At 44.2% G+C, this 25,873-nt stretch overlaps 1 protein-coding gene across 1 annotated transcript in view; it reads left to right on the top strand.

Moving 5' to 3' along the window:
• LOC128695075 (uncharacterized) overlaps window positions 1-25,873 on the top strand; it is a 417,714-nt gene that overhangs the window by 137,362 nt on the left and 254,479 nt on the right. Inside the window, exons 7-8 of the mRNA XM_053785465.2 lie at window positions 9,973-10,130; window positions 16,261-16,405. Coding sequence (XP_053641440.1) covers window positions 9,973-10,130; window positions 16,261-16,405 — 303 coding nt within the window. The remainder of the gene's footprint in view (window positions 1-9,972; window positions 10,131-16,260; window positions 16,406-25,873) is intronic.

The following is a 25,873-nucleotide window of genomic DNA, read 5'->3' as shown; positions in this document are numbered from 1 at the left end:
CACCTGAAAGACCCGGGATTGATCTTGGTCACCTAGCGGATAGGAGGCACTTGTGTGTTAACCCACTGTTGTTTGTGGCATCCAGGAGGCACCTGTGTGTTAACCCACTGTTGTTTGTGGCAGGTAGGAGGAAGGAATCAAAAGACTGCTGTGGAAATAAGCCGGAGTGGCTGGCTTGTGTTATCCTGGGCCACTGATCCTCTGGCTTAATAATGTGAATAAAATTTTCTTAAATTCCTTAACAAGTTGTTGTAATGAAAATAAGATACCAGATATGCTAAGCAAATTTTCTAAATCTGCTTGTAACAGATAAGTGAACTATAAATATGTAGATATAAATCCATATGTATTCCTGTTAACCATTTCGGGGCCTAGTTCCTGGGCCTTTTGTGTATCCATATGTTCTTGCGCTACCGTCCACAGGATGGATGTGGGGTGCACAATAAACTAGCCACTTCGGTGGCAAAATCTAAATCTAATCTGTTGGTGTGGAACTCACCAGGGAAATCAAACGTTGTTTGATCCGTACACTGATTAGTAGTCATAGTAATAATAATAATTTTAACAAAAAAAGGCACAATACCGTGACTGGAACGATACACAAATAACCCGCACATAGATTTAGGGCTTTGCCTGTTTGCATGAACTGTTTTCATATTATATATCTATAATTACTATATGTAATATATATACTGGTTACCATAACTACTATACTTTTTATGATGCTAAGCTAAAGAGAATGTTTAAATAAACAAGACTAGATTGAGTGTATAATAGTGGGCCCCTCAAGAATATTTGCCAATTTTCTATGACTAGAGCTCAAAGAAAACGGCTTGAAGAGAAAAATGTCTTTAGGGATAACCTAACTATTTTCTCCGTGTCGTACACGCCTACGTGTGGTTACAGGGGTTGAATGTCAGCTCGTGGCCCCGCCTTTTTGCTGGTCGCTACTGCGTTCATTTATGGTTTCCCGAGCCTTATTGTACCTCTTCTTAAAGCTGTGCATGGATACTGCCTCCACTCCGCTCTTTAGATCGTTCCACTTCTATCCACTCTAAGGCTAAATATATACTTCCTAACATCCCTGTGACTCATCTGTGTTTAAATATTTTATACAGATTATGAACCCGAAGGGTTAGTAACCCAGGATAACCCAGTGAATTCACTATGTTGCATATATATCCATTAGGCTCCGTTGATTCTCTCCCCCAGTATGCGACCCCAACAAGTCGCCTTTCACCCGGGTACCTACTTACTGCTAGGTACACAGGGACAGCAGATATAAGGAAACACGTCCAACATTTCCACTCATACTGGAATCGAATCCCGGTCCATCAGATGCGAGCCGAGTCGCTACCACATGAGCCACGAGTTACCAGACGTTGTGGCGTTCAAGATGCATCTTGCCAGTGCTGTTTTCTATAGCAGTTTATTTCTTTAACCATAAATATTTTCACAAACAACAATGTGTTCAGGGCTCACACAGTGTAATAATCGCCGAGTTTGTACTGCTTTTACACAGGACACTGACAAGTGTGGGTTTAGTGTAGCTCGATTGGTAGCTCACTTAGGAGTTAAATCGGAGGCTGCCATAGTGAAGAGCTCTGTTCCACAAGGCACAGTACTCGCCCCCATCTTATTCCTTATCCTCATATCAGACATAAACAGAGATATACACCACAGCACCGTATCATCCTTTGCGGATGATACTAGGATCTGCATGAGGCTGTCATCTGCTGAGGACGCGGTTAACCTCCAAGAAGATACAAACAAAGTTTTCCAGTGGGCAACGGTAAACAATATGATGTTCAATGAGGACAAATTCCAACTACTCCGTTATGGAAAACTGGAGGAGATAATAACTAGAACAGAGTATACTACTGACTCCGGCCATACAATAGAGCGGAAAAATAATGTAAGGGACCTGGGAGTAGTAATGTCTGAGGATCTCACTTTCAAGGATCACAACAGTGCCACGATCGCACGTGCAAAGAAAATGATAGGATGGATAATGAGAACTTTCAAAACGAGAGATGCCAAGCCCATGATGATCCTTTTCAAATCACTTGTTCTCTCTAGGCTGGAATACTGCTGTACATTAACATCTCCATTCAAAGCAGGTGAAATCGCAGATCTAGAGAGTGTACAGAGATCCTTTACTGCACGTATAAGTTCTGTCAAGCACCTTAACTACCGGGAACGCTTGGAAGCACTTGACTTGTACTCGTTGGAACGCAGGAGGGAGAGATATATCATAATCTACACTTGGAAAATCTTGGAAGGAATGGTCCCAAATCTGCACACAGAAATCACTCCTTACGAAAGTAAAAGACTGGGCAGGCGATGCAAAATGCCCCCAATAAAAAGTAGGGGCGCCATTGGTACACTAAGGGAAAACACCATAAGTGTCCTGGGCCCAAGACTGTTCAACAGCCTCCCATCAAGCATTAGGGGAATTGCCAATAAACCCCTGGCTGCCTTCAAGAGAGAGCTGGACAGATACCTAAAGTCAGTGCCGGATCAGCCGGGCTGTGGCTCGTACGTTGGGCTGCATGCGGCCAGCAGTAACAGCCTAGTTGATCAGGCCCTGATCCATCGGGAGGCCTGGTCATGGACCGGGCCGCGGGGGCGTTGATCCCCGGAATAACCTCCAGGTAACCTCCAGGTAGGTCCAGGGTTCGATCCCCGGTACGGCTAGCAACATTAAGACGTATTTCCATAAGACACCTGCTGTCCCTGTTCACCTATCAGTATAAAATGGGTACTTGGGTGTTAGTTGACTGGTGTGGGTCGCATCCTGGGACAAAATTTACCTAATTTGCCTGAAATGCTCAGCATAACAAGGGACTTTCTATATAGTAGTATGTCACTGGTGTCACCTAAGCCTTGTATACCTTGTATAACTTGTATACCTTGTACATGTACTTCTAGAAATAAATATGTTATTATATTAAGATAAGATTTACTGGGATTTTTTAACCCGGAGTAGGGAGGGTTAGGTACCCAGGATAACCCGGAGTAGGGAGGGTTAGGTACCCAGGATAACCCGGAGTAGGGAGGGTTAGGTACCCAGGATAACCCGGAGTAGGGAGGGTTAGGTACCCACGATAACCCGGAGTAGGGAGGGTTAGGTACCCAGGATAACCCGGAGTAGGGAGGGTTAGGTACCCACGATAACCCGGAGTAGGGAGGGTTAGGTACCCACGATAACCCGGAGTAGGGAGGGTTAGGTACCCACGATAACCCGGAGTAGGGAGGGTTAGCTACCCACGATAACCCGGAGTAGGGAGGGTTAGGTACCCACGATAACCCGGAGTAGGGAGGGTTAGCTACCCACGATAACCCGGAGTAGGGAGGGATAGGTACCCACGATAACCCGGAGTAGGGAGGGTTAGCTACCCACGATAACCCGGAGTAGGGAGGGTTAGCTACCCACGATAACCCGGAGTAGGGAGGGTTAGCTACCCAGGTTAACCCGGAGTAGGGAGGGTTAGCTACCCAGGATAACCCGGAGTAAGGAGGGTTAGCTATCCAGGATAACCCGGAGTAGGGAGGGTTAGCTACCCAGGATAGCCCGGAGTAGGTAGGGTTAGCTACCCAGGATAACCCGGAGTAGGGAGGGTTAGCTACCCAGGATAACCCGGAGTAGGGAGGGTTAGCTACCCAGGATAACCCGGAGTAGGGAGGGTTATATACACTGTATATACACAGGGTATATACACACTGTATATACACAGGGTATATACACAGCACCTGGAGAAGAGAGGAATGCAGAGGAGAGAGAGAGATTTTGGGAGATGTTAAGTGAATGTATAGGAGCCTTTGAACCAAGTGAGAGAGTAATTGTGGTAGGGGACTTGAATGCTAAAGTAGGAGAAACTTTTAGAGAGGGTGTGGTAGGTAAGTTTGGGGTGCCAGGTGTAAATGATAATGGGAGCCCTTTGATTGAACTTTGTATAGAAAGGGGTTTAGTTATAGGTAATACATATTTTAAGAAAAAGAGGATAAATAAGTATACACGATATGATGTAGGGCGAAATGACAGTAGTTTGTTGGATTATGTATTGGTAGATAAAAGACTGTTGAGTAGACTTCAGGATGTACATGTTTATAGAGGGGCCACAGATATATCAGATCACTTTCTAGTTGTAGCTACACTGAGAGTAAAAGGTAGATGGGATACAAGGAGAATAGAAGCATCAGGGAAGAGAGAGGTGAAGGTTTATAAACTAAAAGAGGAGGCAGTTAGGGTAAGATATAAACAACTATTGGAGGATAGATGGGCTAATGAGAGCATAGGCAATGGGGTCGAAGAGGTATGGGGTAGGTTTAAAAATGTAGTGTTAGAGTGTTCAGCAGAAGTTTGTGGTTACAGGAAAGTGGGTGCAGGAGGGAAGAGGAGCGATTGGTGGAATGATGATGTAAAGAGAGTAGTAAGGGAGAAAAAGTTAGCATATGAGAAGTTTTTACAAAGTAAAAGTGATGCAAGGAGGGAAGAGTATATGGAGAAAAAGAGAGAAGTTAAGAGAGTGGTGAAGCAATGTAAAAAGAGAGCAAATGAGAGAGTGGGTGAGATGTTATCAACAAATTTTGTTGAAAATAAGAAAAAGTTTTGGAGTGAGATTAACAAGTTAAGAAAGCCTAGAGAACAAATGGATTTGTCAGTTAAAAATAGGAGAGGAGAGTTATTAAATGGAGAGTTAGAGGTATTGGGAAGATGGAAGGAATATTTTGAGGAATTGTTAAATGTTGATGAAGATAGGGAAGCTGTGATTTCGTGTATAGGGCAAGGAGGAATAACATCTTGTAGGAGTGAGGAAGAGCCAGTTGTGAGTGTGGGGGAAGTTCGTGAGGCAGTAGGTAAAATGAAAGGGGGTAAGGCAGCCGGGATTGATGGGATAAAGATAGAAATGTTAAAAGCAGGTGGGGATATAGTTTTGGAGTGGTTGGTGCAATTATTTAATAAATGTATGGAAGAGGGTAAGGTACCTAGGGATTGGCAGAGAGCATGCATAGTTCCTTTGTATAAAGGCAAAGGGGATAAAAGAGAGTGCAAAAATTATAGGGGGATAAGTCTGTTGAGTGTACCTGGTAAAGTGTATGGTAGAGTTATAATTGAAAGAATTAAGAGTAAGACGGAGAATAGGATAGCAGATGAACAAGGAGGCTTTAGGAAAGGTAGGGGGTGTGTGGACCAGGTGTTTACAGTGAAACATATAAGTGAACAGTATTTAGATAAGGCTAAAGAGGTCTTTGTGGCATTTATGGATTTGGAAAAGGCGTATGACAGGGTGGATAGGGGGGCAATGTGGCAGATGTTGCAAGTGTATGGTGTAGGAGGTAGGTTACTGAATGCAGTGAAGAGTTTTTACGAGGATAGTGAGGCTCAAGTTAGAGTATGTAGGAAAGAGGGAAATTTTTTCCCAGTAAAAGTAGGCCTTAGACAAGGATGTGTGATGTCACCGTGGTTGTTTAATATGTTTATAGATGGGGTTGTAAGAGAAGTAAATGCGAGGGTCTTGGCAAGAGGCGTGGAGTTAAAAGATAAAGAATCACACACAAAGTGGGAGTTGTCACAGCTGCTCTTTGCTGATGACACTGTGCTCTTGGGAGATTCTGAAGAGAAGTTGCAGAGATTGGTGGATGAATTTGGTAGGGTGTGCAAAAGAAGAAAATTAAAGGTGAATACAGGAAAGAGTAAGGTTATGAGGATAACAAAAAGATTAGGTGATGAAAGATTGAATATCAGATTGGAGGGAGAGAGTATGGAGGAGGTGAACGTATTCAGATATTTGGGAGTGGACGTGTCAGCGGATGGGTCTATGAAAGATGAGGTGAATCATAGAATTGATGAGGGAAAAAGAGTGAGTGGTGCACTTAGGAGTCTGTGGAGACAAAGAACTTTGTCCTTGGAGGCAAAGAGGGGAATGTATGAGAGTATAGTTTTACCAACGCTCTTATATGGGTGTGAAGCGTGGGTGATGAATGTTGCAGCGAGGAGAAGGCTGGAGGCAGTGGAGATGTCATGTCTGAGGGCAATGTGTGGTGTGAATATAATGCAGAGAATTCGTAGTTTGGAAGTTAGGAGGAGGTGCGGGATTACCAAAACTGTTGTCCAGAGGGCTGAGGAAGGGTTGTTGAGGTGGTTCGGACATGTAGAGAGAATGGAGCGAAACAGAATGACTTCAAGAGTGTATCAGTCTGTAGTGGAAGGAAGGCGGGGTAGGGGTCGGCCTAGGAAGGGTTGGAGGGAGGGGGTAAAGGAGGTTTTGTGTGCGAGGGGCTTGGACTTCCAGCAGGCATGCGTGAGCGTGTTTGATAGGAGTGAATGGAGACAAATGGTTTTTAATACTTGACGTGCTGTTGGAGTGTGAGCAAAGTAACATTTATGAAGGGATTCAGGGAAACCGGCAGGCCGGACTTGAGTCCTGGAGATGGGAAGTACAGTGCCTGCACTCTGAAGGAGGGGTGTTAATGTTGCAGTTTAAAAACTGTAGTGTAAAGCACCCTTCTGGCAAGACAGTGATGGAGTGAATGATGGTGAAAGTTTTTCTTTTTCGGGCCACCCTGCCTTGGTGGGAATCGGCCGGTGTGATAATAAAAAAAAAAAATATACACAGGGTATATACACAGAGACTTTAATTCAGTCTTTCATGGATGGCAGTATTTTTGACCATGTTGAATACGTGTATAGGTGACACGTGACACGCAGCCTTAATGACTAGTGTAACAAAGAGGCTTCAAACGTAATTAGGTGAATGCTGTGTCCCGTAGCTCGATCATTAGCGCACTCGGCTCACACACTGAGGTCCGGAGTTCGAATCTCCTCCGGTACGGCTGGATAACATAAGGGACGTGTTTCCATAAGACACCTACTGTCCCTGTTCACCCATCAGTAAAATAGGTACCTGGGTGTTAGTCGACAGGTGTGGGTCGCATCCTGGGACAAAACTGCTTTAATTTCCCCGAAATACTCAGCATAACAAGCAGCTTTCTATATAGTAGTATGTCACTGATGTCAGCTAGGACTGTACACCTTGTACATGTACTTCTAGTAAATAAAGATTATTATTATTATTATTATTATTATTATTATTATTATTATTATTATTATTATTATTATTATTATTATACTAACCAACTAATTCTTATTTAAGGATAGCATTATTTCTCTTATCTTCAAGGGGAAGCTCTAGATCTTTAAGGGCCATGCAGCGCCTGAGGTATGGGAAGTAAACACCTTTGATCCGTAGACGACACAGTAGCTTTAACTGTTAGCGTCAGAAGTTCCTCCCCAGCATCACAGCATCACAGCATCACAACATCACAGCATCACAGCATCACATTACAGCAATACAGCATCACAACATCACAGCATCACAGCATCACATTACAGCAACACAGCATCACATCACAACATCACAGCATCACATCACATCATCACAGCATCACATTACAGCATCACATTACAGCATCACAGCATCACATCACATCATCACAGCATCACATTACAGCAACACAACATCACAGCATCACATCACAGCATGACATCACAGCAACACAGCATCACAACATCACAGCATCACATTACAGCAACACAGCATCACATTACAGCAACACAGCATCACAACATCACAGTATCACAGCATGACATCACAGCAACACAGCAACACAGCATCACAGCAACACAGCATCACAGCAACAAAGCATCACAGCATCACAGCAACAAAGCATCACAGCAACACAGCATCACAACATCACAGCATCACAGCATCACAACATCACAGCAACACAGCACCACAGCATCACAGCAACAAAGCATCACAGGAACACAGCATCACAGCAACACAGCATCACAACATCACAGCATCACTGCATCACATCACAGCAACACAGCATCACAGCATCACATCACAGCATCACATCACAGCATCACATCACAGCATCACAACATCACAGCATCAGATCACAGCATCACAGCATCATCCTATGCATCAACTGGGTATCTGTAGACGTTCCACCATCCAGTGTCTTTATCAGCATAATACACACTCTTATATTGATAAAGCCACTGGACGGCGAAACATCTATAAATACACACTCTTATATTGATAAAGCCACTGGACGGCGAAACATCTATAAATATACTCAGGTGTTGCACAGGTGTTTACTTCTTCATCTTGTCGGTATTGTATTTCATTTATATACAAATATACAATATAAAATAGCCTTGGCTGGTGGTGTACAGGTGGAAACCTGCCATGATGAACCTCGTGCAGTAGATAGTCTTTAAACCTAAAAAGGCAGTCTAGTGTCCACAAAAAGCTATAATATTTTCCTGTAAATAAAACAGCGTAAATATAATTGTTTCCATTTAATCTACGATGTTAAAACATTTTATAAAGTCAACAGTGAACATCCTAGTGTTGTTAACTACTGGAAAAATAACATAAAACTGCCGAATAACTTTTAATACAATTATATTCCAATACATTATATTATATTCCAAGTTGTTTATTTATTCCGTAGATCCCCTGACACATTTGTGTCAGCACACTCATCTTTCCTGACGAACAAAACACCACTACTTTCTTCAGCAGTTTAATATTGAATTTCATTGGAATAAGATGGACTTTGTGCTTAAAAATCAAACGCTATAAATAATCATTCTCATAAAATAAAAAGGGCAAAACATTTTCAGAAACATTCTTGAATACATGTGAACCTTTGATACATTCGTCAGAGTAAATTCTCAGTCACAGCACAGCTCTTGGCTTGATAGTGAAGTACATAGTGTACATAGTCTCTCTTATATACGAAGTCATTCCAGCGTCTTGTTAAGAATCTCTAAATCACTCTATTTTTTTTTTCAGTTTCATTAATTATGGCTTAGCTTCATTAATTAGGTACGACTTGGCTTCATTAATTAGGTACGACTTGGCTTCATTAATTAGGTACGAGTTGGCTTCATTAATTAGCCGAGGTAACAGGTGGCACAAGCAACCAGTCCTGGTGGACTCCAGGGATATGTTAGTCGTAACGTATTCTTCTTAACCTAAGAAAAACAAATAAAATAAAATAGTATTTTTCCCCCCTATGATGTAACTGTCAACAGTTAGATAACACTTGTAGGGACCTGTTTTACTGCTCTAAAGCAACCTATCTTGATAAAGCAACCTGTCTTACTGTTAAAGCAACCTATCTTACTATTAAGGCAACCTATCTTACTGTTAAAGCAACCTATCTTACTATTAAGGCAACCTATCTTACTGTTAAAGCAACCTATCTTACTGTTAAAGCAACCTGTCTTACTGTTAAAGCAACCTATCTTACTGTTAAAGCAACCTATCTTACTGTTAAAGCAACCTATCTTACTGTTAAAGCAACCTATCTTACTGTTAAAGCAACCTATCTTACTGTTAAAGCAACCTGTCTTTCTGTTAAAGCAACCTATCTTACTGTTAAAGCAACCTATCTTACTGTTAAAGCAACCTATCTTACTGTTAAAGCAACCTATCTTACTGTTAAAGCAACCTGTCTTACTGTTAAAGCAACCTATCTTACTGTTAAAGCAACCTATCTTACTGTTAAAGCAACCTATCTTACTGTTAAAGCAACCTATCTTACTGTTAAAGCAACCTATCTTACTGTTAAAGCAACCTATCTTACTGTTAAAGCAACCTATCTTACTGTTAAAGCAACCTATCTTACTGTTAAAGCAACCTATCTTACTGTTAAAGCAACCTATCTTACTGTTAAGGTAACCTATATTACTGTTAAATAAACCTATATTATTAAAGAAAATTATTTTACAGTTAAACCAGGTTTACTCGTTAAACAACCTATATTACTGTTAAACCTATATTATTAAAGAAAATTATTTTACTGTTAAACCAGGTTTACTCGTTAAACAATGTCATAAATCACTGATAGATGGTGGTATTGAGGTGTATATATTTGTTGTTGTTGCAGCTGACAGCACTGAGCACCTGAAGCCTCGCCAGTTGTCAGTGAACGAGCGACTGTCTAACGTGGTGCTGGAGTGGCAGAGACCAGCCTGTAGCGGAGACATCTCCTCCTATATCCTCGTTCTCCTCGGTGGCTCCGTCTCTTACGACACTGAGATGAAGGTAAGAAGTAACCCGGTAGGAGGGAGGGGGGGTGGTCGGACGGAGGGGGGTAATAGGAGGGAGGAGGAGATGGTAGGACGGAGGAGGGTGGTAGGAGGGAGGGGGAGATGGTAAGACGAAGGAGGAGATGGTAAGATGAAAGGGGAGTGGGTAATATGAAAGGGGAGTGGGTAAGATGAAAGGGGAGTGGGTAATATGAAAGGGGAGTGGGGCTGAGGACAAGTAGTCGTGAACACATGAGGGATAAGATAAGATAAGATAAGATAAGGGAGGGAGAGAGATTAGTTGAAGGAAAACTGAACATAAAACTGGGTGAGAGGGGAATAGAGAGATAAGGGAGGCAGAACATAGGATGAAGGGAGGGGGGGAGAGTTGAAGGTAAGGAGGACAAGATAATAAGATTGAGGGAGTAAGATAATCAGGTAACAGGAGAGAAGAGGCTCAGGGATGACATTAACAGACTTGCAGGTCATCAAAGTAATTACTAAAATTTAATCCTGATACATTCAACGACATGAGAACTGGGAAGTGAGAAGACTAGACACGGAGTTGAAAAAAAAAAAGGATACGATTTGCTAGTAAGAAAATAAGAATAAAGAAAGGAATGTAGGAAACGATTTAAGGAAAGAATAACGAAAGAGATGAGCAGAGGAAGAGCGATAATAACAGAAGAAACTAATAGCGAAGCAAAGGAGTCTATAATGAATGAATTAAAAACAAAATAAAAAATAAGGAAACATCAGAAGTAGAAAGAAAGAAGATAAACAACGTAAAATATACCTGAAAATTAACGAACAATGTGGAGAGAATAAGAAATTAGCAAATAAAGATAAACATTATGAAAAATGACCAGATCCAAAAGAGAAGTTGCCAGACAATAATGTATTTAATGAGTCAAACATTTTTAACCTGAGGTGAGGAGGGAAAATATTGAAGGAACTTGTGTCAACCAAATGTTATTATTAAATGTTTGGTAAACTTGTTATTGATGGTCTACAGGGAAGGTGGATCAGTTGTGATAGTCTACAGGGAAGGTGGATCAGTTGTGATAGTCTACAGGGAAGGTGGATCAGTTGTGATAGTCTACAGGGAAGGTGGATCAGTTGTGATAGTCTACAGGGAAGGTGGATCAGTTGTGATAGTCTACAGGGAAGGTGGATCAGTTGTGATAGTCTACAGGGAAGGTGGATCAGTTGTGATAGTCTACAGGGAAGGTGGATCAATTGTGATAGTCTACAGGGAAGGTGGATCAGTTGTGATAGTCTACAGGGAAGGTGGATCAGTTGTGATAGTCTACAGGGAAGGTGGATCAATTGTGATAGTCTACAGGGAAGGTGGATCAATTGTGATAGTCTACAGGGAAGGTGGATCAGTTGTGATAGTCTACAGGGAAGGTGGATCAGTTGTGATAGTCTACAGGGAAGGTGGATCAGTTGTGAGAGGTTGTAGGGAAGGTGGATCAGTTGTGAGAGGTTGTAGGGAAGGTGGATCAGTTGTGAGAGGTTGTAGGGAAGGTGGATCAGTTGTGAGAGGTTGTACTGAAGGTGGATCAGTTGTGATAGGTTGTAGGGAAGGTGGATCAGTTGTGAGAGGTTGTAGGGAAGGTGGATCAGTTGTGAGAGGTTGTAGGGAAGGTGGATCAGTTGTGATAGGTTGTAGGGAAGGTGGATCAGTTGTGAGAGGTTGTAGGGAAGGTGGATCAGTTGTGATAGGTTGTAGGGAAGGTGGATCAGTTGTGAGAGGTTGTAGGGAAGGTGGATCAGTTGTGATAGGTTGTAGGGAAGGTGGATCAGTTGTGAGAGGTTGTAGGGAAGGTGGATCAGTTGTGAGAGGTTGTAGGGAAGGTGGATCAGTTGTGATATGTTGTAGGGAAGGTGGATCAGTTGTGAGAGGTTGTAGGGAAGGTGGATCAGTTGTGAGAGGTTGTAGGGAAGGTGGATCAGTTGTGATAGGTTGTAGGGAAGGTGGATCAGTTGTGAGAGGTTGTAGGGAAGGTGGATCAGTTGTGAGAGGTTGTAGGGAAGGTGGATCAGTTGTGATAGGTTGTAGGGTAGGTGGATCAGTTGTGATAGTCTACAGGGAAGGTGGATCAGTTGTGATAGGTTGTAGGGAAGGTGGATCAGTTGTGAGAGGTTGTAGGGAAGGTGGATCAGTTGTGATAGTCTACAGGGAAGGTGGATCAGTTGTGATAGTCTACAGGGAAGGTGGATCAGTTGTGATAGTCTACAGGGAAGGTGGATCAGTTGTGATAGTCTACAGGGAAGGTGGATCAGTTGTGATAGTCTACAGGGAAGGTGGATCAGTTGTGATAGTCTACAGGGAAGGTGGATTAGTTGTGATAGTCTACAGGGAAGGTGGATCAGTTGTGATAGTCTACAGGGAAGGTGGATCAGTTGTGATAGTCTACAGGGAAGGTGGATCAGTTGTGATAGTCTACAGGGAAGGTGGATCAGTTGTGATAGTCTACAGGGAAGGTGGATCAGTTGTGATAGTCTACAGGGAAGGTGGATCAGTTGTGATAGTCTACAGGGAAGGTGGATCAGTTGTGATAGTCTACAGGGAAGGTGGATCAGTTGTGATAGTCTACAGGGAAGGTGGATCAGTTGTGATAGTCTACAGGGAAGGTGGATCAGTTGTGATAGTCTACAGGGAAGGTGGATCAGTTGTGATAGTCTACAGGGAAGGTGGATCAGTTGTGAGAGGTTGTAGGGAAGGTGGATCAGTTGTGATAGTCTACAGGGAAGGTGGATCAGTTGTGAGAGGTTGTAGGGAAGGTGGATCAGTTGTGATAGTCTACAGGGAAGGTGGATCAGTTGTGATAGTCTACAGGGAAGGTGGATCAGTTGTGATAGGTTGTAGGGAAGGTGGATCAGTTGTGATAGTCTACAGGGAAGGTGGATCAGTTGTGATAGTCTACAGGGAAGGTGGATCAGTTGTGATAGTCTACAGGGAAGGTGGATCAGTTGTGAGAGGTTGTAGGGAAGGTGGATCAGTTGTGATAGTCTACAGGGAAGGTGGATCAGTTGTGATAGTCTACAGGGAAGGTGGATCAGTTGTGAGAGGTTGTAGGGAAGGTGGATCAGTTGTGATAGTCTACAGGGAAGGTGGATCAGTTGTGATAGTCTACAGGGAAGGTGGATCAGTTGTGAGAGGTTGTAGGGAAGGTGGATCAGTTGTGATAGTCTACAGGGAAGGTGGATCAGTTGTGATAGTCTACAGGGAAGGTGGATCAGTTGTGATAGTCTACAGGGAAGGTGGATCAGTTGTGATAGTCTACAGGGAAGGTGAATCAGTTGTGATAGTCTACAGGGAAGGTGGATCAGTTGTGATAGTCTACAGGGAAGGTGGATCAGTTGTGATAGTCTACAGGGAAGGTGGATCAGTTGTGATAGTCTACAGGGAAGGTGGATCAGTTGTGATAGTCTACAGGGAAGGTGGATCAGTTGTGATAGTCTACAGGGAAGGTGGATCAGTTGTGATAGTCTACAGGGAAGGTGAATCAGTTGTGATAGTCTACAGGGAAGGTGGATCAGTTGTGATAGTCTACAGGGAAGGTGGATCAGTTGTGATAGTCTACAGGGAAGGTGGATCAGTTGTGAGAGGTTGTAGGGAAGGTGGATCAGTTGTGAGAGGTAGGGTAGGTGGATCAGTTGTGATAGTCTACAGGGTAGGTGGATCAGTTGTGATAGTCTACAGGGAAGGTGGATCAGTTGTGATAGTCTACAGGGAAGGTGGATCAGTTGTGATAGTCTGCAGGGTAGGTGGATCAGTTGTGATAGTCTACAGGGAAGGTGGATCAGTTGTGATAGTCTACAGGGTAGGTGGATCAGTTGTGATAGTCTACAGGGAAGGTGAATCAGTTGTGATAGTCTACAGGGAAGGTGGATCAGTTGTGATAGTCTACAGGGAAGGTGGATCAGTTGTGATATACAGGGAAGATCAGTTGTGAGAGGTTGTAGGGAAGGTGGATCAGTTGTGATAGTCTACAGGGAAGGTGGATCAGTTGTGATAGTCTACAGGGAAGGTGGATCAGTTGTGATAGTCTACAGGGAAGGTGGACCAGTTGTGATAGTCTACAGGGAAGGTGGATCAGTTGTGATAGTCTACAGGGAAGGTGGATCAGTTGTGATAGTCTACAGGGAAGGTGGATCAGTTGTGATAGTCTACAGGGAAGGTGGACCAGTTGTGATAGTCTACAGGGAAGGTGGATCAGTTGTGATAGTCTACAGGGAAGGTGGATCAGTTGTGAGAGGTTGTAGGGAAGGTGGATCAGTTGATAGTCTACAGGGAAGGTGGATCAGTTGTGATAGTCTACAGGGAAGGTGGACCAGTTGTGATAGTCTACAGGGAAGGTGGACCAGTTGTGATAGTCTACAGGGAAGGTGGATCAGTTGTGATAGTCTACAGGGAAGGTGGATCAGTTGTGATAGTCTACAGGGAAGGTGGACCAGTTGTGATAGTCTACAGGGAAGGTGGATCAGTTGTGATAGTCTACAGGGAAGGTGGATCAGTTGTGAGAGGTTGTAGGGAAGGTGGATCAGTTGTGATAGTCTACAGGGAAGGTGGATCAGTTGTGATAGTCTACAGGGAAGGTGGATCAGTTGTGATAGTCTACAGGGAAGGTGGACCAGTTGTGATAGTCTACAGGGAAGGTGGATCAGTTGTGATAGTCTACAGGGAAGGTGGATCAGTTGTGAGAGGTTGTAGGGAAGGTGGATCAGTTGTGATAGTCTACAGGGAAGGTGGATCAGTTGTGATAGTCTACAGGGAAGGTGGATCAGTTGTGATAGTCTACAGGGAAGGTGGATCAGTTGTGAGAGGTTGTAGGGAAGGTGGATCAGTTGTGATAGTCTACAGGGAAGGTGGATCAGTTGTGATAGTCTACAGGGAAGGTGGATCAGTTGTGATAGTCTACAGGGAAGGTGGATCAGTTGTGATAGTCTACAGGGAAGGTGGATCAGTTGTGAGAGGTTGTAGGGAAGGTGGATCAGTTGTGATAGTCTACAGGGAAGGTGGATCAGTTGTGATAGTCTACAGGGAAGGTGGATCAGTTGTGATAGTCTACAGGGAAGGTGGATCAGTTGTGAGAGGTTGTAGGGAAGGTGGATCAGTTGTGATAGTCTACAGGGAAGGTGGATCAGTTGTGATAGTCTACAGGGAAGGTGGATCAGTTGTGATAGTCTACAGGGAAGGTGGATCAGTTGTGATAGTCTACAGGGAAGGTGGATCAGTTGTGAGAGGTTGTAGGGAAGGTGGATCAATTGTGATAGGTTGTAGGGAAGGTGGATCAGTTGTGAGAGGTAGGGTAGGTGGATCAGTTGTGATAGGCTGCAAGGAAGGTGGATCAGCTATAATAGGCTGCAAGGAAGGTGGATCAGCTATAATAGGCTGCAAGGAAGGTGGATCAGTTGTGATAGGCTGCAGGGAAAGTGGATCACTTATGATAGGATGCAAGGAAGGTGGATCAGTTGTGATAGGCTGCAGGGAAGGTGGATCACTTATGACAGGCTGCAGGGAAGGTGGATCAGTTGTGATGGGCTTCATGAAAGGTGGATCAACTATAATAGGCTGTAGGGAAGGTAGATCACTTGTATTAGGCTACTTATATTCTGCTTGTACATTACATTGCTCTACCTACCTTTCCTACCATCTCTTACCTCATTTCTTCAGAGCATTTAATTTAATCATAATATCATGCTACTGTTTTAATAACCAGGACGAAATAACAATATACAGGTAATGAGGTAACCAGCCTAGCATTACCGTCCTAACATAACGTCACCGACAGTATTCTGCTACCACCTTAACACCACCATAACAACCAGCTTAGCTCCATCATAGTAACCAGTTTAGCTCCACTATAACAACTAGCTTAGCACCATCATAACCAGCTTAGCACCAGCACTGTTGGAGGGTCAGTTACTTGTCAGATATATCGCTCCTTGACTCGTCAAGTTATGTACGCCATACACTCAGTTGATCTCTGTATGCACCACTATACTCGTAGTCTCCCTTACCTTCTTCCAGTTGATCTCTGTATGCACCACTATACTCGTAGTCTCCCTTACCTTCTTCCTCCAGCCTAGTCCGAGTAGATCAGTGACCTGGTGTGTTCTTATCCTCCCTACAGTGTACTGATCAGCGGTGCAGCTTCACACTGAACCCTGAGGACTGCAACTACTGTATCCACCCCAACACTGACTACACCTTCAGCGTGGCGGCCGTCCTCTCAGACTCTCAGCTAGGTCCAGCCATCACTATCAACAAGAAGATTGGTGAGTACCTTCCGTCGTATGGCAGGTGGTGGCTTCAACTGTCAATATTTGTTGTAATGGGATCTGATTAACCTGAATTCGTCGTCTTGATTGTTGAGTGCCACGTATCATCTGAGTGCTGGTAGCTTCCAGTGTGGCAGTATCTGAAGGGAGAACAACGAAGTAACGCGGAATGGTCTGCAAAAAAAAAAAAAAAAGAATTTTTTTTTTTTACAATTTTTGTTACTAGTAAAGTTAAAGAGGAAGCAAGTACGTGTTTGTAGATGGTGAGGAGTGACCAGAATGTTTAGTGTCAGCGTTCACACACACCTTCCTCAGTTGCTGGGGTACAACTACACTTTCCTTCATAATGACTAGAATTTTTTGCATAAGGAATTTAGATATTCCTAGAGTGATGAACCGAGAGTGTCTGTCCCGGGCGGGAAGAGTTGGGAAGACCAAGGAAAGGATGGGGAGAGAAACATCACTGATGCGTTTCTGTGGTAATCACTCATTGCAACCCTGAGTGCAAACATAACACATACACTCACACACATTTTCGTAGAAAGATTAGTAGAAGTCGTACACGAAACTGAGGGTATAACTGTTGAATGTTATGAATGACAGTATGTTTAGTGAGTACCAGGCTGAAGACTGCTGATATCCGGCACTCACTGGTGCTTGTATGTTTAGTGAGTACCAGGCTGAAGACTGCTGATATCCAGCACTCACTGGTGCTTGTATGTTTAGTGAGTACTAGGCTGAAGACTGCTGATATCCAGCACTCACTGGTGCTTGTATGTTTAGTGAGTACTAGGCTGAAGACTGCTGATATCCAGCACTCACTGGTGCTTGTATGTTTAGTGAGTACCAGGCTGAAGACTGCTGATATCCAGCACTCACTGGTGCTTGTATGTTTAGTGAGTACCAGGCTGAAGACTGCTGATATCCAGCACTCATTGGTGCTTGTATGTTTAGTGAGTACTAGGCTGAAGACTGCTGATATCCAGCACTCACTGGTGCTTGTATGTTTAGTGAGTACCAGGCTGAAGACTGCTGTTATCCAGCACTCACTGGTGCTTGTATGTTTAGTGAGTACTAGGCTGAAGACTGCTGTTATCCAGCACTCACTGGTGCTTGTATGTTTAGTGAGTACCAGGCTGAAGACTGCTGATATCCAGCACTCATTGGTGCTTGTATGTTTAGTGAGTACTAGGCTGAAGACTGCTGTTATCCAGCACTCACTGGTGTTTGTATGTTTAGTGAGTACTAGGCTGAAGACTGCTGTTATCCAGCACTCACTGGTGCTTGTATGTTTAGTGAGTACTAGGCTGAAGACTGCTGATATCCAGCACTCACTGGTGCTTGTATGTTTAGTGAGTACTAGGCTGAAGACTGCTGATATCCAGCACTCACTGGTGCTTGTATGTTTAGTGAGTACTAGGCTGAAGACTGCTGATATCCAGCACTCACTGGTGCTTGTATGTTTAGTGAGTACTAGGCTGAAGACTGCTGATATCCAGCACTCACTGGTGCTTGTATGTTTAGTGAGTACCAGGCTGAAGACTGCTGATATCCAGCACTCACTGGTGCTTGTATGTTTAGTGAGTACTAGGCTGAAGACTGCTGATATCCAGCACTCACTGGTGCTTGTATGTTTAGTGAGTACTAGGCTGAAGACTGCTGATATCCAGCACTCACTGGTGCTTGTATGTTTAGTGAGTACTAGGCTGAAGACTGCTGATATCCAGCACTCACTGGTGCTTGTATGTTTAGTGAGTACTAGGCTGAAGACTGCTGATATCCAGCACTCACTGGTGCTTGTATGTTTAGTGAGTACTAGGCTGAAGACTGCTGATATCCAGCACTCACTGGTGCTTGTATGTTTAGTGAGTACTAGGCTGAAGACTGCTGATATCCAGCACTCACTGGTGCTTGTATGTTTAGTGAGTACCAGGCTGAAGACTGCTGATATCCAGCACTCACTGGTACTTGTATGTTTAGTGAGTACTAGGCTGAAGACTGCTGATATCCAGCACTCACTGGTGCTTGTATGTTTAGTGAGTACTAGGCTGAAGACTGCTGATATCCAGCACTCACTGGTGCTTGTATGTTTAGTGAGTACTAGGCTGAAGACTGCTGATATCCAGCACTCACTGGTGCTTGTATGTGTGCGGGAGTTTGGTCGCTCATTAGCATCTTGGTAGCTGTTGGTCCCAGACGTGAGGAATTCTCCGAGTCTTTCCTGAGATGAATATTGATGACAGTTTATGTAGTGACCCAGTGAGTGCTTCGTGTATCGCATGTATTGACCAAGTGAGTTCATGTAGTGACCCAGTGAGTGCTTCATGTAGCACCCATCGTCTTAACTCTCATAAACATCTATGTAGACTTCTCACATACAGTTTGCAGCAGATTTCTTGGTTAAGTTGGGTTGGGTTGCCTTGCTTCCACACAACCAACTTAATATTGTATAACGCAGATTATAATTAACAGACGCAGTATAACGAAGTTCAGTGTTCAGTTATTACCTCGTGTATAAACATTGTAACTGCATGACGGTCAGTATTACCTCGTGTATAAACATTGTAACTGCATGACTGTCAGTATTGAGTTTATTTCCTCGGTTGTTATATTGTGTAAATTCTTTAATATTAAGTGGGTTGCTCACTTAATATTAAAGAAAGTATATGTAGTGATTTTGGATGAACAGACTTCATGGGAGCGTGAGAGAGGGTCGCCGGCCAGTGGCGTTACATACGCTGGAGTCTGCAGTTAACAGTTTTGAGTGTTCAACAGTCTGAGGATAGTGTCGAGGGGTGTGCTGGAATACAGAGTGAGGGAGTTAGTTGTGTCACACCACGGGGAGAGTATGTCCAGGAGGAGGAGGAGGAGGAGGATGCCAGCCAGCGTCAGGTTAGTGTTGGCTGGCGCCCGTCGTTAGTGTACGTGATGATGTTTGCTAGCTGCCTGGCGACCCCTGCCCCTACCCCCCCCTTTCTCTCTCTCCGGGTCACTTCTGTCAGACGTCAGGTGGTCAACACACCTCCAGAGAATCTGCTGAGTCGTTCTGGCACTCGGGCTGTTGCCTGAGTGGCAGGAATGACTCAAATGGAGTTGTCACCGTGCCCTTGTCATAGGGCTGCCCCCGTCATAGGGCTATAAGCGGTACTCCACTTGACCTGAAGACCCACCGTGCCCTTGCCATAGGGCTGTAAACAGTACATCACGTGTACATATTGGCACTCCTTCGGGAGCCACTGCCGGGTCACTACCTGGAGAAGACCTGGGGAGGACCCGTCGTAGCAAAACTACATAAACACGAATATTCTCTTCTCTCTCTCAACTATGTACAGAAACACCTGCCTAGAGATACCTTCACGCACACTCTCCCTCTCTTAATCTTTCTCTCTAACACTGCTCCGTGAACTAGCGTAGATTTTGACTGCCTCCATGACGTGAACCAGGGCAGTTTGACTACCTTCATGACATGAAGCAGGGCAGTTTGACTGCCTTCATGACATGAACCAGGGCAGTTTAACTGCCTTCATGACATGAACCAGGGCAGTTTAACTGCAACCATCACATGAACCAGGGCAGTTTGACTGCAACCATCACATGAACCAGGGCAGTTTGACTGCCTCCATGACGTGAACCAGGGCAGTTTGACTGCAACCATCACATGAAGCAGGGCAGTTTGACTGCCTCCATGACGTGAACCAGGGCAGTTTGACTGCCTTCATGACATGAACCAGGGCAGTTTGACTGCCTTCATGACATGAACCAGGGCAGTTTGACTGCCCCCGTGACATGAACCAGGGCAGTGTGACTGCAACGATGACATGAACCAGGGCAGTTTGACTGCAACGATGACATGAACCAGGGCAGTTTGATTGCTCTCATGACATAAACCAGGGCAGTTTGCTCCCATGAATTGAACCAGGGCAGTTTGCTCCCATGAATTGAACCAGGGCAGTTTGACTGCCCCATCACATGAACCAGGGCAATTTGACTGCAACGATGGCATGAACCAGGGCAGTTTGACTGCTCCCATGGCATGAACCAGGGCAGTTTGCCTACTCCCATGATATGAACCAGGGCAGTTTGACTGTCCCCATGGCATGAACCAGGGCAGTTTGACTGTCTCCATGACATGAACTAAGGCAGTTTGACTGCCCCTGACATGAACCAGTTCAGAAAGGAGGCTTCACAAGTATATGGCACAGAGGAAGTACCTTCGTGGGTGATATTGTTTATGTGCAGTATTGAACCCATGACGGTCCTCGGGGCAACCAGTGAGTCTGACTTAGTAGAAAGACAAAGGAATCATAAAAATAAATAGAACAGAAACTGAGGTGGAGATGTAACCGAGAGACAACACAATAAGTGTCACGGGCTCCAAGACTTCAGCTGCCTCCCAGCATACATAACGGGATTACCGATAGACCCCTGGCTGTCTTCAAGAAGGCACTGGACAGGCACCTAAAGTCAGTACCTGACCAGCCGGGCTGTGGTTCGTACGTTGGTTTGCGTGCTGCCAGCAGTAACAACCTGGTTGATGAGTCTCTGATTAACCACGAGGCCTGGTCACGGACCAGTCCTCGGGGGCGTTGACCCCCGAAGACCCCTCCAGGTATACTTCAGGAGAAGAACAGATACTAAGTAAATTTAGATGCAAGATAGAAGACTTGGAAGAAAGCTGAATGATCTGGGGAGACGGAAGGGAAAAAATAAATAAGGAAGAGAAAGAACAAGAGAGAAAGTGGCAGCTGAAGAAGAACAATAAAATGGTATAAAATACCGACAGATTGTTAGGTAAGACACATATGCAACAGTTAGGTATCTTTATTTCGAAACGTTTCGCCTACACAGTAGGCTTCTTCAGTCGAGTACAGAAAAGTTGATAGAAGCAGAAGATACTTGAAGACGATGTAATCAGTCCATCACCCTTAAAGTTTTGAGGTGGTCAGTCCCTCAGTCTGGAGAAGAGCATTGTTCCATGGTATCATATTGTTTCAGACAACGGAACAATGCTCTTCTCCAGACTGAGGGACTGACCACCTCAAAACTTTAAGGGTGATGGACTGATTACATCGTCTTCAAGTATCTTCTGCTTCTATCAACTTTTCTGTACTCGACTGAAGAAGCCTACTGTGTAGGCGAAACGTTTCGAAATAAAGATACCTAACTGTTGCATATGTGTCTTACCTAACAGCTGAAGAAGAGTTGTAAAAACTTCAGAAGGAACTAGAGGAAGTGAAATAAATGGAGGAAAAGGCAGAGACAAAATGAAAATGGCATAATGGGATTTAAAAGGAGGGGAAGAGGGAGGTATACCTGGAGGGTTTCCTGGAGGGTGTTCCAGGGGTAAACGCCCCCGAGACCCGATCCATGACCAGGCCTCGTGGTGGATCAGGGCGTGACCAACCAGGCTGTTATTGTTGGCCGCACGCAAACCCATGTATGAACCACAGCCCGGCTGGTCAGGTACTGTCTTTAGGTGCCTGTCCAGCGCCTTCTTGAAGACAGCCAGAGGTCTATTGGTAATCCCCCTTATGTATGCTGGGAGGCAGTTGAACAGTCTTGGACCCTGGACACTTATTACGTTGTCTTTTTAATATACTCATATCACCCCTGTTTTTAACTGGGGGGGGGGATGTTGCACCAGTCTTTTGTTTTTGAAGGGCGTGATTGATTTCCATGTGCAGATTTGGGACTAGTCCCTCTAGGATTGTCTAAGTGTATATTATTATGTATCTTTCTCGCCTGCGTTCCAAGAAGTCAAGGGACTTCAACCGTTCCTAGCAATTTAGGTGTTTTATTGTATTTATACGTGCAGTAAAAGTTCTCTGTATAGTCTCCAGGTCTGCAGTGCCACCTGCCTTGAAAGGTGCCGTAAATGTACAGCAATACTCCAACCTCCAGAGAATAAGTTATTTAAAGAGAATCATCATGGACTTGGCATCCCTAGTTTTGCAGGTTCTCGTTATCCATTATCCCAGCAGATATGGTAGATACATTGTTGTGATCTTTGAAAATGAGGTTCTCTGAATTATCACTCCCAGGTCCTTCACATTAGTTTTTCAAAAGTTCTGTTGTGTGGTTAGAATTTGTTTTATACTCCATTACAATTTTCATTTCCTCATCTTTTCCATAGCGGACTAATTGAAATTTGTCCACATTAAACTTCATACTGTTTTCTGAGGTCTGTTTGAAAACTTGGTTAATGTTCGCTTGGAGATTTGCAGTGTCCTCATTGGATGAAACTACCATGCAAATTCTGGTATCGTCGGCAAAGGAGGACACGGTGCTGTGGCTTACATCTCTGTTTATGTCTGAAGAAAATGATGGGAGCGAGTACTGTACCTTGTGGAACAGTTTTTTACTGTAGCGCCTCTGACTTTACTGTTGCTTTTTGTGTTCTGCTTGTTAGGAGATTATACATCCATTACCAACTTTTCCTGTTATTTCCTTATCACGCATTTTGTGTGCTATTACACCATGATCGCACTTGTCGAAGGCTTTCGCAAAGTATGTATACTCCAATTGCATTTTGTTTGTCCTCCACTGCATCCAAGACCATGTCATAGTGGTCCAGTAGTTGTGAGAGGCAAAAGCGACCTGCTGCAAACCCATGCTGCCCTGGGTTGTGCAGTTGATGACGATCTTGCTCCTTAGAACCTTTTCAAAGATTTTTATGATGTGGAACGTTAGTTATATTGGTTTGTAATTCTTTGCAATTGCTTTACTTCCACCTTTATACAGTGGGGCTAGATCAATTGTTTTTAGTGACTGGGATGACCCCCGTGACTGTGCTTCCTCTCCATAGAATATTTAGTGCGCGTGAAAGGGGTTTCTTGCAGTTCTTGAATACAGAGTTCCATGAGTCTGGGCCTGGGGCAGAGTGCATGGACATGTCATTAATTGCTTTTTTAAAGTCATATGGTGTTGAGGTTATATCAGAAATCTAGAATTAACCAAATTTTGAGTCTCGGTCAAAAAAAATAATTTAAATTGTCGACCTTTAGTCTGATTAGCGGCTCACTAATCACTGGGTCATATCGGGACTTCAGTATCTCACTCATTTCTTTGCTGTCGCCTGTGTAAGTCCCATCTCTTTTAAGCAAGGGCCTAATACTGGATGTGGTTTTTACCCTAAATTTAGCATTAAAAAAAAGAAATATTTGGGATTTCTTTCAGTTTCGTTTATTGTTTTAAGTTATTTCTGTGTTTCCTGGTTCCTGTGTGATTACTTAAGTTTAAGTTCAATATTTTCTATTTCTCTGGAAAGTACTGTCTTCCAGATAGACTGGCCCCTTTGAGCAGCTCTGTGATTCTTCACCTTCGCCTCTAGAGGGAGCGTCTGTCTCTCTAGTTTACATCTTTTCTTTGATGCAGTTATATTTCGTACCAAATCGTCATTATTAGGGAAAATAAGGTCAGGTGTATTTTCCAGGTGAATTTGTTGCCGAGATTTAATAGCTTATGTGTGTGTGTGTGTGTGTGAATTTTTATGTGAGCTGCCTCCTAGGGTGATCTCTGCTATAACATTATTTGCCACATTCTACCATGTTAGTTGTCTTAAGTCGAAATCACCTAGCAAAAAGATATTTGGGGCTGGAATTGGAAGATTTTCCAGCCAGTGATCAATTTTCAAAAGCTGTTTCTTGAATTGCTGGGAAATTGCATCTGGAGGCTTGTATAGAACCACAATGACAAGGTTTGGGTTTTCATTCTTTACTGCCAAAATTTCAACTACATCATTTGTAGTGTGTGGTAGACGGGATACTGCTGCCAGGAGAGTGGGAGACAGATGGGATGCTACTACCAGGAGAGTGGGAGGTAGATGGGATGCTGATGCCAGGGAAGCGAGGACAATGATGGTGCTAATATTGTGTGTTGAGAGAGCAGTAGCAGCTGCTACCGCTGCTGCTACTGTTCTACCGCTGCTGCTGCTGCTGCTGCTGCTGCTGCTGCTGCTGCTGCTGCTGCTGCTGCTGCTGCTGCTGCTGCTGCTGCTACCACTGCTGCTGCTGCTGTTGTTGCTTAGTGCTGCTTATCCTTGCCAACCCTACCACCCACCGCCCACTGCCCGCCTAACTTTCCCAGTGATCACCTCCCGCTGCCACCCACCCGCCCAGGGCCCGCCTGCCTGTGGCCCGCCCACCCACCCACTCACCCACCCGCCCGCCTGCTTGCTCTCAGATCCTGCTTCAGGTCGGAGACGGCTTTCACCCGCTGCAAGGAGGACATATCTCCTTCCTTGTGTGTTTATGCTCTACACCTGTTTGTAACCCAACCTCAACACCTGTTTGTAACCCAACCTCAACACCTGTATGTAACCCAACCTCAACACCTGTATGTAACCCAACCTCAACACCTGTATGTAACCCAACCTCAACACCTGTATGTAACCCAACCACAACACCTGTATGTAACCCAACCTCAACACCTGTATGTAACCCAACCTCAACACCTGTATGTAACCCAACCTCAACACCTGTATGTAACCCAACCTCAACACCTGTATGTAACCCAACCTCAACACCTGTATGTAACCCAACTTCAACACCTGTATGTAACCCAACCTCAACACCTGTATGTAACCCAACCACAACACCTGTATGTAACCCAACCTCAACACCTGTTTGTAACCCAACCTCAACACCTGTATGTAACCTAACCTCAACACCTGTATGTAACCCAACCTCAACACCTGTATGTAACCCAACCTCAACACCTGTATGTAACCCAACCTCAACACCTGTATGTAACCCAACTTCAACACCTGTATGTAACCCAACCTCAACACCTGTATGTAACCCAACCTCAACACCTGTATATAACCCAACCTCAACACCTGTATGTAACCCAACCTCAACACCTGTATGTAACCCAACCTCAACACCTGTATGTAACCCAACCTCAACACCTGTATGTAACCCAACCTCAACACCTGTATGTAACCCAACCTCAACACCTGTATGTAACCCAACCTCAACACCTGTATGTAACCCAACCTCAACACCTGTATGTAACCCAACCTCAACACCTGTATGTAACCCAACCTCAACACCTGTATGTAACCCAACCTCAACACCTGTATGTAACCCAACTTCAACACCTGTATGTAACCCAACCTCAACACCTGTATGTAACCCAATCTCAACACCTGTATGTAACCCAACCTCAACACCTGTATGTAACCCAACCTCAACACCTGTATGTAACCCAACCACAACACCTGTATGTAACCCAACCTCAACACCTGTATGTAACCCAACCTCAACACCTGTATGTAACCCAACCTCAACACCTGTATGTAACCCAACCTCAACACCTGTATGTAACCCAACCTCAACACCTGTATGTAACCCAACCTCAACACCTGTATGTAACCCAACCTCAACACCTGTATGTAACCCAACCTCAACACCTGTATGTAACCCAACCTCAACACCTGTATGTAACCCAACCTCAACATCTGTA

This window comes from Cherax quadricarinatus, chromosome 35 (assembly GCF_038502225.1).
Source record: "Cherax quadricarinatus isolate ZL_2023a chromosome 35, ASM3850222v1, whole genome shotgun sequence".
Taxonomy (NCBI): Eukaryota; Metazoa; Arthropoda; class Malacostraca; order Decapoda; family Parastacidae; genus Cherax; species Cherax quadricarinatus.
The sequence above is the reverse complement of the archived record's forward strand: the minus strand, read 5'-3'. Positions and strand labels throughout refer to the sequence as shown.